The 18,951-nt window shown below is 41.4% G+C and overlaps 1 protein-coding gene across 1 annotated transcript; it reads right to left on the minus strand.

Moving 5' to 3' along the window:
- Window positions 1-6,889, minus strand: cers4a (ceramide synthase 4a). The gene is made up of 10 exons (XM_068743320.1): window positions 6,684-6,889; window positions 5,036-5,153; window positions 4,113-4,231; window positions 3,467-3,524; window positions 3,300-3,350; window positions 2,571-2,663; window positions 2,159-2,287; window positions 1,314-1,420; window positions 299-455; window positions 1-207 (listed from the first exon to the last, which is right to left on the minus strand). The coding sequence occupies exons 1-10, from the start codon at window positions 6,857-6,859 to the stop codon at window positions 1-3; spliced, it is 1,215 nt and encodes a 404-aa protein (XP_068599421.1). The 5' UTR covers window positions 6,860-6,889.
- Window positions 6,890-18,951: the final 12,062 nt, after the last annotated feature.

Raw genomic sequence — 18,951 nt, forward strand, 5'->3', positions numbered from 1 at the left:
TTATCTGGCTTTGGGAAGTCTGCAGTTAATATTCCTCTGGTTGGTCAGGTTGTTCAGGACACAGTTGTCAGCAAGCGAAGCCAGTTTGGAGTTGATTGCACCGTTTCTTTGCTTCCAGCTACACTCCTCCCCATCTTCCTCCAGTTCTTCATCTTCCTCGTCATCATCGACTTCACTCTCCTCATCACTACGTTCATCACGCTCGACCTATTCATAAAAAAAAATAAAAAAACGTAAAATTTTGGTGCTGAAATAAATACACTTGTTGTCCTTCCCTTTTCTTTTGCAACTGATTTACCTTCCCCCGAAACACAAACTTGTAGACCATCCGCAGGATGAGATAAGCCCAGAAGATGTGCAGAGCTTGCAGCACCAAAAGCAGCGCATTGAAGAGATAATAACTTCCGAAGGGCTTGAAGAACTGCAGACACCCCACCAGGGTTGAATAGAGCACTCTGGAAGGCAAACACAGTGAGGCAGTACGTTTTTGCATTCGCTATATTCACTGGGATGAGAGTTAAAAAGGGAATGCATAAAAGTCACTTACTTTTCATAACGATGCTCGTTCCAAAGATAATTCTGCTTATTATGCACACATTATCTTCTATTGGAGATAACGCTAAAAGTTCATTTTCTACAGTTAATAACGTTCTCCAGCCACCAGATGCTCCCCCCCCTTCACTTCTACTGCCCTGCTCAATGTAACGCGTTCCTGAATTCTTGAAGATCAAAACATTCATCAACAACTGGACCGTCTGGTGAATTCAACATCTATAAAGCTACCCTAAACATAACCTTAAACTTAAGCACAACCTTTTCATTATTTTTGTATCCTTCCAGTTTGATTTAGTATGTTTTCCAATAAATGGTTGATATTTATTTAATTTCTTGACTGAACATTTCATTTTATTGTATGTTTCTTTTGATGGATGTTATGGACCTAAGTAGCCTTAAATCTTTTGAAGGGCAACCATAAAATAAATATATTGTTATTGTTGTAATAAAAAAAGAAATCATTATTGTACTTTTGTAAGAGATAATAATAATAGCAGTGGTAGTAGCAGCAGTAGTATTAGTAGTAGTAGTAGTTTTAGTATTTTGATTGCAGGGATGATAAACCAGGTTGGTGGAAGAGAGAGAAAGGAGGAAATCCAAAAAAACATGAATGCAAGTACATCACTGACATTTTCAACAACACATACACACACACATTAATAAAGCAAAACATTAATACATCTGAGTGAAGCCTAACTTGCATTATTGTCATGATAGAGAACTGAGGCCAACTGTCAACAACAAAAAAGAAGGTTTACCTGCTAGGTAACACGACCAGCCTTGTCACCAGGAAGACCAGAGCAAAGATGACAAACAGTGAGTCGCAAGTCCTCGTCCAACCAGCATAGTGAAACAACTTGGCAGACTTTTAGAGGAAACAGTGCCAGTGAGTTATCAGAAAAAAAAAGACTAAAACAAATGGAAAGGAAATATGGGTAACCTTAAACAGCCCCTTTGGTGGGGAATATGTTTCAAATCCAGGAACCATGAAATGTAATTATGAAATAGCAAGACAGATAAGAACTGTTATAATGTTCACTATGTTTTCACAAGACAAGATTTATAATCTGTAATTAAATATAACAGGGTCACTAATTTACAACAACAAAACATTAATGTTACCCTTTGAAAAAGCAAATTTGAAGACAGTTACTGACTGACTATACATGTAGTATACATAATTGTACCTTATTGCAGACAACACTGAGTCATCTACATATTCCCTCATCTGTCAGAATGTGATCTCAGTCTGAGCCTGAATGTTGTTAAAATATCGCAACCATTTAATTCAGTCTCATATAAAAATAGACCAGTGGCACGTTGTCATGCTGACTGTATTACTTTAAATGTTTTACCATGATGACAGCTCAGTTCACACTGCAGAAGTTGTACAGTGTTAAGGAAAGAAAAACCTCTGCACAATGGCTGCATTCACAGTCAAGATCTCTTTGACCTTTGTTCAATATTTTTAGCCATTTCAAACCATGTGAACGGAATAAGTCATTCAAAGTTTGACACAATGGAATACTGGATTGCGTATATCCTTTGTATCAGTATCAGGAAATGCTCTGACTTATTGTGAAATTGAGCTTTGGTATATTACCTCAAGAAGGAAGTCAGAGGAGTCATGCACCAGCATCACCAAAGTGCCAACCCTCACAAAATTGGCACAGTAGGAGAAGCCCATGAGGATTATGGTGGCAATGTGATGAATCACCTGCTCCTTGAAATCCTGGAACACAAATATAAACCCAAAGACCACACAGTATGAGGAAGATGCATAGTAGTAAAGCCAACCCTTCATCAGATCTGTTGTTGGGATGGTGGATTTATGAGCTGTCTGGACAGATTTATTGTGTTTGAAGCTAGAACGTTTTTGACCAGCAACTTGGAAACTCACACAATCCACCATCGTGGATGTCATTTTTAAAGAATTTAGGAAATTGCCAAAGACAACTGCAGCAAGTAGTTTAAATGTGTTCCTTAAAAATGTGGTGTGTGTGGCTCCTGCTCACTTTTCGCTTGATGTCCACAGAGACGCACAGCAGCAGCGAAACATAGAAGCCCATTTCCACGATGTAATACCAGCGATGAGCATCAGCCAGTGGCTGCAGAAGGAGAAGAAGACAAAAACAGCAAGTCAAACATGTGTTTAGTTCTTAATGGCCATGTAAAATGGCTTGAAATTCTCTGAAAGAACATACAAAGGAGAAGTGTTTTATTTTTATTTTATTTTGGGGGGGGGGGGGGGAATCAAACAAAGCAGTGAAAGTCCACAGGACTCTGACACAAGACACGGTTGATTATTATATTAGGTGTGAAAATACATTTCACTTTACTTTTCAGGTCAAAATTTCATCAGCAAAAAATTCCCACTGATAATTCAAAGTGATGCTTACATGTCTTGTTTCGTTGGCTCAATACTCCACAGCCAAAAATATTCCATTTACAATTTTATAAAATAAAGAAAATGACCTTTTAATAAGATGGAAGAATAAAATTCCTGGCACATACTTGATGAATTAATCAATTCTAAAACCTGATGCCCAATTCTATAATCATTTCAGGACAATGATCCACGATCTGTTCTATCAAAAGTAAAAGAAGCTGCCCAGTCAGCTCTGAAAACGATCACAACATCACCTTAAGAGGGTGATTTACCTGCTCGAGCTTCTCTTTGAAATACCGTCTGACAGATTCAACCAACACGCCAAGACTTTGATTTAAGATGATTTCCTGCTCACCTGTTTGGGGTACCCCCTCCAAAACTCTTTATGATCCCAAAACCACGGAGCCTGGCAGATCAAAACAAACATCAGCAGAGTCACGCTTCTGACATCACCCTAAATATTGTACCTGTAATTAAGGCCTCCTTATATTCTAAAAGAACAAATGTGACTAACAGACTTACATTAATTAAAGAGCCGAGCCCTGCGGTGAACGCGATGAAGTAGAAGACAAAACGCCAGCTGCACAGACAGAAATAAACACCATCCGTCGTTAGAGGCTACAATAGTAAACTTTTATCAGGGACAGATTGGAGTTTAGGGCTGGGGGGAATGCGGGTTACGCGCTGGACAGGAGGGCAGTTTAAAGGGCCACATGAAAGACAAACAAGCGCTCATTCCCATTCATGCCTGGGAGCGATTTAGAGTCACCAGTTCACCTGTAGTGCATGGTACTTGTGACAACCTGGAGGGAACCCGCGCAGACAAGAGGAAACATGCAAACTCTACACAAAAAAAGGTTCCTGGAGGATTTGAATCCAGGAATCTTGCTGTGAGACAACAGCACAACCCGCTGTGCCACCGCGTTGAAAGGGGCATGTTATACAGAATAACTGCACATGACAGGTTTCTTCTGCAAAATGTTGAATGTGCTTGTTATTCCGTATTCGGAATAAGCCACAAAATAAATACACGTGTAAGATAAATACACTTTAAGCACTTAAACAGCAGCCTTTATAGGAGACAAAGTTACATCAGTAAATTGGATTGGTGCACTTTGCCTTTAACATACAAACGTACAAAACAGTGTTTGAACAAATCAAAACTCACGAGGCCTCGCAGAACTTTTTGGTGTTGGTGGGTCGGTCCTGGTTTCGCCTGTGTCTGAACCAAGTCTGGATTTTCTTTTGAGAGAGTCCGCACTGCTTCTCTAAGCTCACCACCTCACCCTGCATGCAGACACACAAGCAAATATTCACGTGGAATAAATGTATGCATGTTTGACAAATAAGTAGGTCACAGACAAAACGGAAGCATGGACATGGGCACATGATCAGACACTCTAAGTCTAGCCATATCATGCAGGACAATACTTGTTCAAACAGAAACATCTAGAGGAATGATCTTTTATATGCAAACCAACTTTTCTGTACCTGTTGAATGCATTTCTGTGACAATTATACGATAACTACGTTAACCTATTTTTAGAGAAAAGGGTTAACTAAGGTTTTTTTATTCGCATTAAGGTAAAACATGATAATTACAGGGAGCAACAGCATAATAACAGTTTGAGGGTTTTAGAGAAAGCAAGATTTTACAGTTTCATTTCATGATGTCTTCAGTGGGATTCTTTTTGGTTTTCTCTTTCTTTTTTTACTCCACATCCTTGTACCTCATTCAGATAATCCTGGAAATTAATTCAGATGGAAAATAGGCACATTTATAACATTATTTATTTACATGCACTGTCATGGTTGAATAAGCACATAAATAAATAAATTGGCATGATTACCTGCCTTTTTTTTGTCTTATTTTTATCTCTGGAAATCAAACCGAAGTGCCGTTTTTAGTTTCAAGTTATATTCCTCCTTTACTCTGCATAAGGGCCATGACTTTATACTTAGAGCTAGCTAGACTACAAAAGACCGGCCGTAAATGCTTGAAAGCAATCCAGATTAACAAAATGGGGAGGGAACTCCAACAGAAGTAGGGGAGAGAGACTGAATGCCGAGGCACAACAGGATGACACAAACTTGTGATGGATGCCGTCTATTGTGAGCGTAGAACATCTCCAGCTTTGGATTGCAAGGTGCTCGAATACGAATCTGGTCCTTCACACCTAGATGTTGACTCAGTGGGACAGCAATGAGCCTAAGAGGACAGAGAGCAGGACAGGAAAGAAACAGGTGCTTTTTCACCTTGACTTCAAATAATGCAAAAAAGCCCTGGACTATTAAAGATAGTGGGATCGATGGGAGGAGACAGCAGCTGGCCAATGTGATCGCACTACAGGATAGTATGGCAGTGTGCCACACCCATGGGTGTGAGGTGACTTTTAACCAGACAGACATTGTCATTATCTGACAAGGCATGAAGAGATATTTGATCTCCGTGTGTGAGTGTGGGAGAAAGAGCGATAGATGGAGAAGAATTAAAAACATGTGAGAAACACCCAAGATTACATTTTGATAAATTTGTTTGTGTGCGTATGGATACTCGTATGTGTGACTCTAGCTCAGAGTTTATCATCCTGAAGAGATCACACACACACACACACACACACACACACACACACACACACACACATACACACACACGTGAAGCAGCTGTCGAATGACATGAAGTCAAACCATTAGCCCTCCCGGCTGACTGGCAGCTGTAAACAAATCCTGAATAGTGCACCATTAGCGCTCACAGGTGCATGCTGGTCCGCAGCATATGCTGCTGACTTCTCTTCTGCTGGTAATCTCACCACAGATGCAAATAAGGCTTTATGAAAAATAAAGTGACTGATCTAACAACAAGTCAAAGCAGGTTCAAGTGGCCTCCTGCTGCCTGCAAAACGAGCTGTTCACGAACGATTCACGAATCAATCTACTAATTCATATTTACCCACATGGAAAGTCCAAACAGGGTAACAAACCTAACAAAATGCAATGTCTGATACTTAAAAAACATATCTAAGGTCAATTAAATAATCTAATAATCTCACTGATCCATTAGAGGGCTATAAAATGACATCATACTTCAGCGATACACTGGTGCAGAAATTTAGTTAAGGGTGCAACGAAAATGTATAACAAATAATTATACATACATCTTTTTTCATCAAGTCTATTTGAGCTGGAAAAATAAGCTAATAATAATGTACTTTTCTGCCAAGCATACATTTATTTGTAGCCTTAAATTCTGTCCTGTCCTGCTGCAAAAGATGAAATTAACCTCCTGCTGCACAAACACATTGAAGTCTCTAGCTGCTTCAGCTGCAGCCCATAATAAGCCCTACTGGGGATTTAACATTTACATTTTCCAACCTGAGCACCCGGCGTTCAGTATATGGCTTCAACAGTTGGCAGAGACCATTTTTGCAATGAGTACTTTATGCACATGTAAAGAAAATCATATATAATAGTATATAATCATTATTACTACAACATCATTATCCAATGTCCTCAACACAGGCTGCTGAGTAAAACAGCAGGCAAAAGAGGAAGCCAGGTCATGCAAATAATGTGTTCTAACATTTGGTTTCACTTTATCTGCTCACAGCAAACTCATGCTGAACTGTTTGCTAATTCAATCAACAATAAATACTTTAGGTCAAACAAGTAGCCCAACACAGATACTAGAAACGTGCAAAGAATGTGCCACAGATGATAACCACAGGCAGGTGTGTCTCACCTCTCAAAGACACATCTAATGGCTATAAAGGCAAAGGCCAGTGGCAAGGTGTAGACGAGATCCCTGGGTAGAGGAAAACGTCCCCCGTCCTCGTCCATCTCGATGTCCTTCCAGTGTATACCAGGAGGAAGCCAAAAGCCCTCATGAAGTAGCCACTCATTTACCAGGGACTCCATCCTGAGGAGAGGAGAGGAGAGGAGAGGAGAGGAGAGGAGAGGAGAGGAGAGGAACATGTGAGTGCTTGCAGGTCTCTGAAGCAGACATTATCTGTTAAACATTAATACCTCATTATATTTCTGCCAAACCACAGCTCCCCGTTAAAGACACAGAGGGGGGTAAAGGAGGAACTTGCGTCTCACACTTGATCTAATTAGTCAGAGACAAATGCATGTTTAATTCAATCAATCATTGATCTGCAGATTATTTTCTGCATTGATTAATTGTTCTTCTCTAGGAGGTATAATATGCAAAACAGGCAATATAATAATCAGAGAAGCCAAAGCGTTGCCTTCGTTTCCCTTGTGGCATCGATGATATCCACATCATTTACACATGAATGGGACATGAAAGCCACACTACAAAGACCGAGAGAGAGGATTCACCTGCTTAAAAATTAATTTAATTTAATCTGCTAATTATTTTAAGTCTGCACCACATTAGTAAATAAGAGCAATGTAAACCTTCGTGGGGCCTGATCCACGCACGACTCCAAACAAAATCCAGGTCTCACTTTCTACACATTAACGCGGCGCATCGTCTGAAATCACATGATCAAAGCTGATCGATCTGAGAGTAGCCGCCTCCTCCATGCAGCGTTACATGATCACGGTTGATCACTGCGGCGCACTGCGGAGCATCCATGTATAGCCTGCTGATAATAAACAAAACGCCTGCGCATGAAAGCGAAAACAACTAAAAACAACAAATAAATAAATCGGAATCCATATTGAAACCGTGATCAATGCAAAAACACCGCATCAAGTCCGCAGCCGCAGGAACGAGGCGCACCAGAAACAGCCGCTATTCTTATTCACATTTATCTATTTCAATGCGTAAAATACCTCGCTGTCGATCCAAAACAGACAACAGACGCGTCAAAGCTGTTACCTGCCGATCCTCCGAGGATGACAGACGGCAAATGGCAGGGAAGGGGGCGGGGTTTGGAGCAACCTGCTGCCTTTGAGGGCGCTGTCCTCAGCACCACCGTCATCACCGCGCTGGGATTTCGGCTACCGGTTATCTAATAAATATGTCAGCAGAGGCATTTTCAGCCTTCAACGTCGCAGAGAGAAAAAGCAGCTCCGGCTTTACGATGTTGAAGTTTTGTTTTTACGGGACAGCTATTGATTGTTGGGGAGGAAACATGTTTCACTGAACTGAATGGATGAGGCAAAGAATGAGGTGAGATTAAGAGAGAGGGGCCTCTGGAGAAACTTGTTTCTGCAGAAAAGCTCACAGCTATAGATCACAGAGTCCATTGTTTGGACAGAGTCATGGGATACAAGATGCCTGAAATAAACATTCTCATTTTGAACTATTTAATACAGACATGGAGCAGACAGTCATTTTTTGTAATTTTTTTTTTTTTTACCTCTCTGCAGTTCCATGAATTTACAAGGCAATTCCTGGAAGATATTTGTTGGGACCCAAGATCTGTGCACGCTGACAGATTTCCGTGACGATGCGTTGCAAATATAATTTTGCGACCACATGGATGGTAAATTCAAATATCTGTGCTCTGCTGCGTTGAATAACGAATGGATGTAACAAACAGCTCCACCTTGGTTCACAGAAACCAGACTGTGAGTTCTGCAGTTACGTGTTCACGCTATGTTTCACGTTGTTAAATCCATCACCCTGTTCTTGGTTCATTATGTTGTTGAGAATAAAGGTGACGTTTAGAAATCAGATTGAGAGAAGCAAATGTCAATATATTGCAGCTTTTAAAAATAGATAATGAAGAGAGAGAGAGAGAAAAAAACACTTTAGAATTATTGTCAAATATTATGTGCACCTCTATTTGTTTCATGCCAAATTACTTATTTAGCTGTAAACACACGTCAGCTGAGACTAATGTGAATCAATCCTCATTGGAAGCATACACTTTTGTTTAACTTAAAAGCTTATAGTGGCCCTTCTCACCTCGTGATCCAGATTATTTTTGTTGTGCTTCTGGGTGATTAAAGAGAGCGTGCACTTTTGCACTTTTGCATTTTTGCTACCTCTGGCGGACAGACTGACATTATCATCCATAGAACGATGCTGCAGAAAACATTGGAAAAGCTGCAATGGCATGATCTACCAACCGCATCTAACCAGTTTCTCAGGCCCTGCAGGCCGTGAGGAGTGAAGAAGCATCAAGCGTTCTGCAAGACCCCCCAAACCGGGCCAACGATAACAAAGGCGGGAAGGTGCGGAATGTGCACAGGAAGCCAGACCTTGGCAGCGGCACCACTGGCTGAAGCACAGTCACGTTTCAGCTTCTTATTCGTACACACGGCTTCCCCACGGGACCGCCAGCAGGGATGACAGCGTGCAAAGAAGTACATGTGCATCAACACCCATTAGCTCATCATCCAGATACACACGATTGAATGCAGGCTCTCTTTTTTTGATTTAAACACATGACATTTCAGTATTCAGTATCAGAATTCTTCATTTTTTTAGTTTCTTTCGTCACCACACACAAAACCAGTGTCTGGTGTAACACAAGCGCCGATCCGTTATCCTGCTGTGTACGCCGTACGCTCCCTGTTGCCCCCTCTCTTTTCTCTACAGGGTGTGTTTCTGGCGCCCTGTCGCCACCAACACAGCAGGGCCACTGTTCTCAGCTCCAAGTAGAAGCTATCACAAGCATGTTGCCTTGTGCTTCCATTCCCCCTGCTCCTCTCTCTATTAATTGCTTTCCCCGAGCATTCCTCGAGCTCTCCGCTGTTGCCTCTCATTCTTCTGTCTGTTGTCTTTGGCGTTGGTTCTCCCTCAGACCCCCAGAGTGAGGCCAGTTAAGTCTCTGGCTCTAAGCTCTAAAGACAACAGCTCATTCCCTCCTCTTCTCAACACACACGTAATGTAAAAAAAAACGGCGCTCCTGGGGTAACGGGAAGCCTCCCTCCCAGATGAGGTTTGACCTCATTCCTCGACCAGAGCAGGAAGCGTGGACGGTTCTTCCCAGCAGAGGGTGCCAGACGTAGTGGGAGTTGCAGATGTCAAACGGTCCACAGTGTACGACAGAGAGAAGCGTTGGTGATTGAGTGATTGACGGCTGCACAGGGAAACCTTGTCCAAGTTGTAACTGGTCACATCATAACTTTTAACAGTAAAAACCTTGAGCACAATATTCACCTTTTTGGATAAGACACATCACTTCATTTGCCCCCTCCGTTCATTCTGCTTATTATTGAACCTTTTTCTCAGTACAGTGTTTTCCATGACAACCTGCTAACCTTTTCTAACCACTATAGCTTTGGTGACAGAATGTAATCCCTATAACACTTAAAGTACATTATTGACCGTCTTTGCCATAGCGGTGGAGCATCATTCTTAATTGGGAGTGTATGACCCATTTTTGTAACATTTCGTATTTGGGTCAATGTTTAAAGAATATTTGTGTTGGGCTGTCTATTTTTGACAGGCAAACATTTATTTCAAACCCTTTCACTAAATGTAACGCTTCAGTACTTTTTCCCAAATGGAGCGACGCCTGCAGATCCTGTGCTCAATTGATGCTGCAGAAATGTTTTGTCTCCTGCTGTTTGTAAGTGTCACTGCTGCCCCGCGTCAGTATTTGCTCCACCACCAACTTCTCAACATCTCTTTGGTGTCGGGGTTCAAGATTTATTAAGCACTCACTAATGTCTTAACATCAATGTTCTATAATATACACATAGCATCAATTATTAATCTTCACATTCCCAAGTATTTATGGCCATTTTATACTTGTGAGAGCAGCCGGATAGTGGCAGGAAGGAGGGAGAATGTGTGCAAGGATGACATGATGCAAAGGGCTGTGAGCAGGAACCCAACCTGGGCCACTGTGAGATTTCCATACATGCTAAAGGCTCTGTCGTATCTGCACCTTTGCTCAAATTCCACACATACATTTCATATCGATGCAATCTGCAGCTTACAGTAAAATGAAGCACACATGTTCTCCAGGAATCAGTCGTTTCCCGTTCCTTATACTTAAATTACGCATGCTTTAGGAATTTGTAATTTATTGCAGTCCTAGTTTACAGAATATTTATTAAAACATGAAGATCGTACATATATATATATTTGGTTCGCTATGTGTGCCAACAGAATGTTGGGAAACCTTTCATGGGAATAAATTCAGGCTGTAGAAACGAGAACACTTGACCTCATGCAACAACGATCCATATGGCTGTTCCTTACATTGCATGTCTTTGTCTGTCTGTTTATTGACTCGTTTATGCACTTGGTGAAAGAAGTATCTCCATTCTTCAAGGGGAGCTGAGGAGGGAAACATTTTTAAACACCAAGTGAGGAAGTTTGATTGTCAAGTATAAAGTCAGCTATGAAGCCGCTCTCACCCGCCTGTTTACAGCCTTAATTAACAGGCAAACTCCAAGTCAGATGGAGGCTATGCCATCAATTGTTTCAGGCCTGGGGGGTGTTAGATAAATCACTCTGGAAGAATTTAAGACACCCCGAAGTCATGAGGAAGACCCCCCCCCCCCCCGCTCCCCTAAAACAAAAAACAACCTACGCTGAGAGTTGGCGTCATCGCTCGACTGTAATAGGACACAGTTTAAGAAGTTATTATTCCAACAAGCAGAAATATCAAGCAGGTATCCCACAGAACAAACCAGAACAGGACACACTGAAACACTGAATTTAATGGAATACAATTCTTTATAAATGTCATATTGTTCATTCTAATTGCATCTGCATGTTTTCTTGATTCCAGAATAAATAGAACAATGTCTACCATTGGGACAATCATGAGCACAATCAAAAAGTGATTTATGAAAGCAAGCCTCCATCTGCAGAACAAACAAAATACTTTTCAATCAATACAACGTGCAACAGGAAATGTTCTATTTAATTTGATCCACATTCACAAAGGACAGAACAAGAACATGACGTGAAATGGAGTTGCCTTGAAAACATAATTACCGGTACATCAAAACCGATGCCAAAAGAAATGAACAGCCCGAGTCTTTTGCAATTACTGTCTTGTTTATTTCAAGAAACATTGAAAACATGTCTGAGGCTGCAAGTAAGATGAGCGTCAGACAAGGTGGACAGAATAAGGACACTAATATGTTTGGATTTGCATATAGCATGCCGTTGTTTGTTGTGGTTTGTGTTCTCCACCCCAGAGCCAGTATCCAGTATGCTTGACCCAGCTTCGTAATTATAATACCTAGATACTGGCGAACTCAGAGAGATAGAAGACGAGCCCAGAGCCTTACCCAACATGGTGAATTTGCACCTGCATCATCAGCTGCTCAGAAACATTTAGAATAAGAAGCCATGTGAAGCTGAGCATGAAACCAATACTGTCAGTCATCGCCTCGTCTCCCATTTTAACGGTACACCTCACTAATGACCTTCTATTACGCTCAGCTACTTTTGCTTGGGGTAGTTCAGGTTTTCTCAATCCCCAGAAATAATCGATGTCCTAATCCTTCCACCAAATCTCTGGTGAACTCCTCAAGGTCGAATCATTCGTGTGCTTCTCACCTCCTCTTTGTTTAATTTAAAAAGAGAGTTAGAAAACTCAGGGAAATGTTCAAACAAAATAACAAAGGTGAAAAGCCACTGCCAATGGACCGAAAACATGACATTTGCGGGTCATCTAGCATCACTTAGGATTTTCACAGACTTCATTAAACAGTAGGAATGATAAATGGGAGCAAGAACTGAGACTGAAGGGAATGAGTGCACAGCTGTCAATAAAAGAAGTTTCCAACTGGAAGTAGTTTAATGTGATCGTCCACTTATTTACAAGCGGCTCTCGCCGCTCCATTGAAAGGATCGGGCCGGTTTTATCCTTTAATGCTTGAGGCTGATATTGGATTTCTTGGGTGCCAACAAGTCCCATAAATCCTACAACTCCTTCTTTAATTTCTTTCAGACTAAACTACCGTGTCTGTTTTGTTTGAAGATGGCCTTCTTCAAAGGTTTGTGTTGGGGAATTATAGTTTTTTTTTTTTTTTTAACTCAAACAGAGAATAAATAGCGAATTAGCTGGGGCCTCCTCTCAGGTATGGATTTACACAGCAATGTGAAGGCACACATCATTGGAATGCTAATGTCGGAGAATGGATTAAGCCGTAGGACATTTCGACTACGCAGGGACTACTTGTTAGTCAGATGATTTCATTGTTGATTTCGGGTTTTTTTTAATGGAATTGTTTTGATGAAAAGATAAATATTTTTTTCCAGCCTTATCCGTTAACAATTCCTATGTGTTCGTGCTTTGTTTGCGCTGCTTCGGACAATCAGATTAGTATTTGGAAACAAGAAAATCCTTTCTCCAAACGTGGAATCCTGAGTCTAATGGAAACCAGCACTGTTTGCCATCGTGCTTTTTCAAACATTGTTCCTTTTAGCTGTAATTCCCAGATGAGTTTCATTTTGTTGCACTTTGTGTTTTGAATATGAATATATGATCTCATCCTTGAGAAATTTGCTCCTGCGTTGTCAGAAAACTTGATCTTTTTACCTAAATGTTCTGCTAAGGCACAAAACTTTACGAAGTTGTATATTTTCGGGAACTAAACACTTTCCTCCTCTGTATTTCATTTGGCTCCCTCAGCCTCATCCCTTTGCTCAACAGGTTGAGGCACGCACAGCTGTCTCTCCGCACCTCAGCCTCTCATTGTCTTCCTGTGACATCACTGCATTGCTCACAGAAGACATCTTTCATCCTCATCAATGATTATCATTACCATGCCACTATTAAGGCCTCTCCAGCTACGTCATACAGTCTCGACTTCCTGCCAGTCAGGAGACAAAACATCTTATGGGATAACAGGCATTGGTGGAATGTAACAAATAACTTTAAGAAAAGCACGGTACTTGAGTAATGGATGGATTATGTGTTCCTTTATTAGTTCAATCAGGAGAGACTAAAGATTGAAGTCAGTAAGATCGTTGTCACATATATGTGTGTCAGACTTTGGTATCAGATGGTCTTTGGTACTTAGACTCTTCAGGGAGGTTGAGATTGAAGGGAGTTTGTTCTGAAGGCATTAAGATAGAGATCCTCCCCTGGAGCCCAGAGCTGACGGTAACAGCAGCTAATGAACCCGATGAAGCTGATAAATAATGAAACGGGTAACTCTAAAACAGCTGCATGGAATGGAGAAACTATTTTAAAAGACAGCAGCAAGACTGATAATGCAGGTCTGCTGCTGTGCTACTGGATAGATGTGATCTGGACACAGTAAATAATAGTTGACGGACACTGACTGTGAAAGCAGGAAATTAGGATTGACTGATCCTGACTGAACTTTAAAAAAGTTAAACTCATTAAAAGCCTTCTAGATCTGCAGAACAATATCAATGTGCGTAGCTTGACAGAGCAGCGTTTAATGAAACGGCATTCAAGATGCCAATGTAGAAATGTCACTGGCAACCCTCAATGTTGCATGACTTGCATCATTTAAGGTTGTGTGACCCTTTAAATCTTCCTCCCACTTCATTCTATCTCTCTGGATTTGAAGTGGTTTCAGGCACTTGCATGCCTTTTACACTATCTCATGTGTTTCAATCCCAGCTCTTTGTTTAAGAAGGTAATGTCTATTGTTTTCACTGCGGGCTACTCTGACCACTCACAATGTTAGGAATGATCACCCCACAGCCATATCCTTATCTGCCGTCAGCAGTGATGTCCGGGGAATGTGATGTAGCGCATGTTTTCATGGCCATGTACGAATCCATTGTGTTTCTGCTCATGAACATGCTGAAGAATTTGGTTAATCTATTTTTATAATTAATGAGCACTTTGGGGAAAGCTAGCTCCATCTGTATAGCTCTGTAAATCTCTACGGTGAGTAAGGATTTGTCTCTAAGATTGCTTCCTATGGTGAAAATGAACTGCAGGACATTTATGCCAAAAGCCCCACTGTGTAAATGAGTTGCATATGTTCCATCTCAATCCGATCGCATAGTTTACAGCAGAATACAGGTGCCGAGGTTTTATCTCGGACATTTTAAATACTGTCAACATTTCCTCACACCTCTCTGAGAAAAAGTTGGACCTTTTAAAATCTTTGATTGTTTTTAATATATATATATATATATTTACTTTCCCTTCCTTTCTTTTCCGAACTGATCCTCCTCCTTTCTCCCTCTTGACCCCTTGTTGTGTGTATAAAATGTGACTGATCTTAGTTAGGAATTTGCCCTATATCTCCAGAGTTGGGCCCCGTAGCTGTAAATCACATGACCAGGGTGTGGGAACAGCCATAATGAAGATGGACGGGCTGGAAAATGAGCTGAAGGAGCTTACTGCATTCCTCAAGCTAGTCCTTTAGTTACAGTGATAATGCACCTTACAGTATATAAGTATACCATGTAGGCTTAATAAAATGTAAATGGTAATTTTAATCCTAATCAATTTAAAGGAAAATCTTACCTCCGAATTGAAGACACAATTTTCAGCCAATCGGATGACCAGTTCCCTTCCATGGAAGGATGGATAGGAAGATGGTTGCTGCTCACACAATAATGACAATGGCAATCGACCATCTCAGCTTCAGGGTATCTTTGTGAAGCTCACATGTGGATTCTTTCATTTGGTGATGCAAATTTGCATAAAGTATGCTAATCAAGTCAACCAGTGTGCCGTTGCAACAGAGGCATTAAACTTATATGGAGCACTTTCAAGCCACCAACCTTCAACTTGTTCCAGATGCAGCAAATCATGTTATTGAAAATCCCAAATGTACTTCCTCAACTAGAAGACCACACAGATTCAGTCACATCTCAGCTCATTTCAGTTTCAAGTAGCTCTACAGGAAGTCGCTGGGAAGTGATGGCCAAGTTAATGCGGCTATGTAAGTGTTTTTGACAGCTGCAAGAGCAGAAAGCACCACGTGACTGATGAACTGGCACTCAGCACACGTGTCTTTCAAGTATGCACCGAGTCCACCCACCAAGTTAACCAGACATGCAAATCAACAAATATTGACTTCTCCAGATTGTGTGTTTCTTCTTGTTGTTTGGCAGAGCAAACAGCTGGACTGCTACAGCACAGCCTTTCATCCTAACAAGACCGCCTTCCCACCCCGAGGCCCCTGTTTGGTCCTACAGTACCGCTTTCTCCATGTGGGGGGCCTTTGACACTTCAAAGCGCCTCGTGTGGGAGTTCCAGTGGGGTGACAAGTAACCACAGCACAGCTCAGCAGGATTGCACTTGTCAATGCCAAGTAAACACAATTTGGCGTGTGTGTGTGTGTGTGTGTGTATACTTCATTTTGAATACACACATATGGTCAGTCACGGTTCTTGATTCTGCTTCCAGTTGTCATGCTGGCTGGAGCAAGAGTGGTCTCAAACTTCCGATTCAATGTCAAGAATGCTCATGTTTGTTTTTTGTTTACAAATGCAGACTGCTCCTTTAAGGCATTGTATTTAATCATAGTAACTCGCATAACTGACTGCATCTTTTGCACAAGAAGCAATGCCTGAGTAAATGTAGCTGCAGCAACAAATGCACCAGATAATCTTGAGTGACTAAATTAAATAAACTACCTCAATATTTAATTAATGTATGTTTGAGTGAAGGAGTGAGAAACAGTAAAAAAAAAAAAAAAAAAGAACGCTCACATCTGGCTTTCAACAAAAACTGACCTTCAGAAAAGGCCCTTTGCTAGTGCCACACAGTCTTATATTGCCTGTGCACTGTGTGTGTGCGCGTGCATGTGCCTGTGTGCATGTATGTGTCTATGAGCAAAAGTGTGATAGGACCATTCGTATATATCAGAGGCTAACAGTGCGAAAATATACTCATCATGTCTTTAGATCTGCCCTCTTGTCTCAATCTATGCTCCATGTTACGAGACCCCAAGCGCTCCCTTTTTATCTCTGTGTAAAACTCCTGGGTGGTCCATTGATATGCAGCTTTAATAGGCCTCGTAGCATATGCGATGCGTGTCTACAGCAAGAGAGGTTTGACCGTCACGAACAGACGTGTGGAACAGCAGAATCTGTCTGTGTCGATAGTTCAGTTTCTCACAAAGAGGATGAGAGAGGCAGTTTCATGATTTATTTTATTACAGCAGACACAAACGTATGATTTGTTTAATTGTGGCCCAAAATGTCCATCTTCACGTCTTTGTATTATTTTCTCTCCTCTCCGTCCTTCCTGTTTTTGTAGGCCTTTTTTTCCACACCCAATTACACTGACTTTTATTCAAAATCCAGTTCTGCTCTGATTTTGTCTACACCTTTCCGATTGCCTGTGAAAACAGCTGCAGCTGAGCATGAGGTGAGCGCGAGACAGTGACAGGAAGGAGAAGGCTGGATGAAAGGTGGAAGGAATGCTGATAGCCATGTAGGTTAGGAGGATGTTCCAAGTATCTCAGCATCTGTTGTCCAAACCTCTAATGATCACAGTGCAGCCACAGCAGTGAAGCAGAGCAGGCAGCGGGTTACTTTCTAGCCGCGTCCTCTTCTCCCATTTGTCCCAAGTGCACCTGCTTTACAAGAGTTTCACACTCATAAAAGGCTTTCCACACCACACACTGACAACACACTTGTGCTTCTACATGCACACACACAAGCACACCTCCGCACATACAATTGCATGCACAAAGCTCGGGTCATGTGTTATTGATTCTGCACATTTTTGTCATTTAACTTACCGACAATAAACATTTGTCATAGCAGGTTGGAATGATAGCAGGAGTGAGAGCATCGTTCAAACTGTTGGGAGGAAATCAAGATGTTGCTCAAGCCTCGGCCTTTTATGGTCGTATTTCCTGCCTCTATCTTCACCTGTTGCGCAGACGGCAAGCAAGCCTTCATGGATAAACATTTATTCTTGACTGACAGAGATTGAGACGTGTTTTTAATGGGACCAGATGGAGCAAACTGATCAATCTCATGCACTTAGTGATGTGTTTAGACTGACATTTTGCTTTGAATGGGCTTTTCAGTTTTTGTAGTGCAAACCTCTGTGGATGTCCAGGAGCTGCCAGTTCCATCTTTGCTTTGGCCGACAGTCCGACAGTACTGCCTGAAGGTAAACAGAAGTTGAGAAGCAGAATGAAAGTGGTCAAAAACAAATCCTTCTGAAATTCTGTCCACCAGAGCAAGCAATGAATTTTCTCTTACTTTACTGATAAACACCAGAAAATTAGGCAAACATTCGATTTCAATCACTTGACATAACAGTACAGTACATTGTCCCTGTGTCCGCGTCAGTTAAAGGGGCAGGACACAACTTGTAATCTATCAGAAACTCTGCGAGGTCATTGTACAACATCTGGAATTCTTCTGGTGCTTCGATATTCTCTTAGCAGCCTTTCGATCTCATCAACAGGTCTTTAGTCAGCTTTGTGCTCACAAACTGCTGTCATTAAGTCAAAAGAGAGAGAAAGCTCCCATTTTTTCATTTAAACCATTCAGAACCGTGTTACCCAAAAGCTGAAGAACGTTTTGGCCTGAAGCAACAATTCTGATGTCTTCCAGTTAGGATTTCAACCCCACCGCTGCACTGAGACTGCTCTTGTTAATGTCTTGACACCCACACAGACGTGGCAGGATTTCAGCCTCAGTGTATCTGGATCTCAGCGCTGCATTCAACACTGTCTGCCACAACATATTACCAGACCAACTGGAAAATCAGGTGGGACTTTCTGGCATATGACGGGTCTGAATTCTACTTGAAGGACAGGGTCTACTTTGGGTCAAAAGGTAATTATAAATCTGAGTGGGGAGAAAAATGACGGCAGAGTTGCCAAAGACTCTACCCTGGAGTCTGTTCTGCCATGCTATCACTAGCTCAGATTACAGAAAGCAACAAAATACAGTATGTTACCATCGTTATGGAGATGATGCACACATTTAGATCACCATATTACCAGCAGAATATTATTTCTTGCAAGATCTGTATAATGGCACTCAACAAATCAATGTGTCTGAATTTTACTGCTTTGTAAAAAAGGACAAGATTTAAGCAACTGTAGACACAAACAAACAAACACCAGGTGACCTGGTCTGGTCATGGTCTTGGACACAGCCTTGTTAAGACAACTAGAACACAGCATCCTATCACGTTGACAACATCTGG

The sequence above is a fragment of the Brachionichthys hirsutus genome, chromosome 9 (assembly GCF_040956055.1).
Source record: "Brachionichthys hirsutus isolate HB-005 chromosome 9, CSIRO-AGI_Bhir_v1, whole genome shotgun sequence".
NCBI lineage: Eukaryota > Metazoa > Chordata > Actinopteri > Lophiiformes > Brachionichthyidae > Brachionichthys > Brachionichthys hirsutus.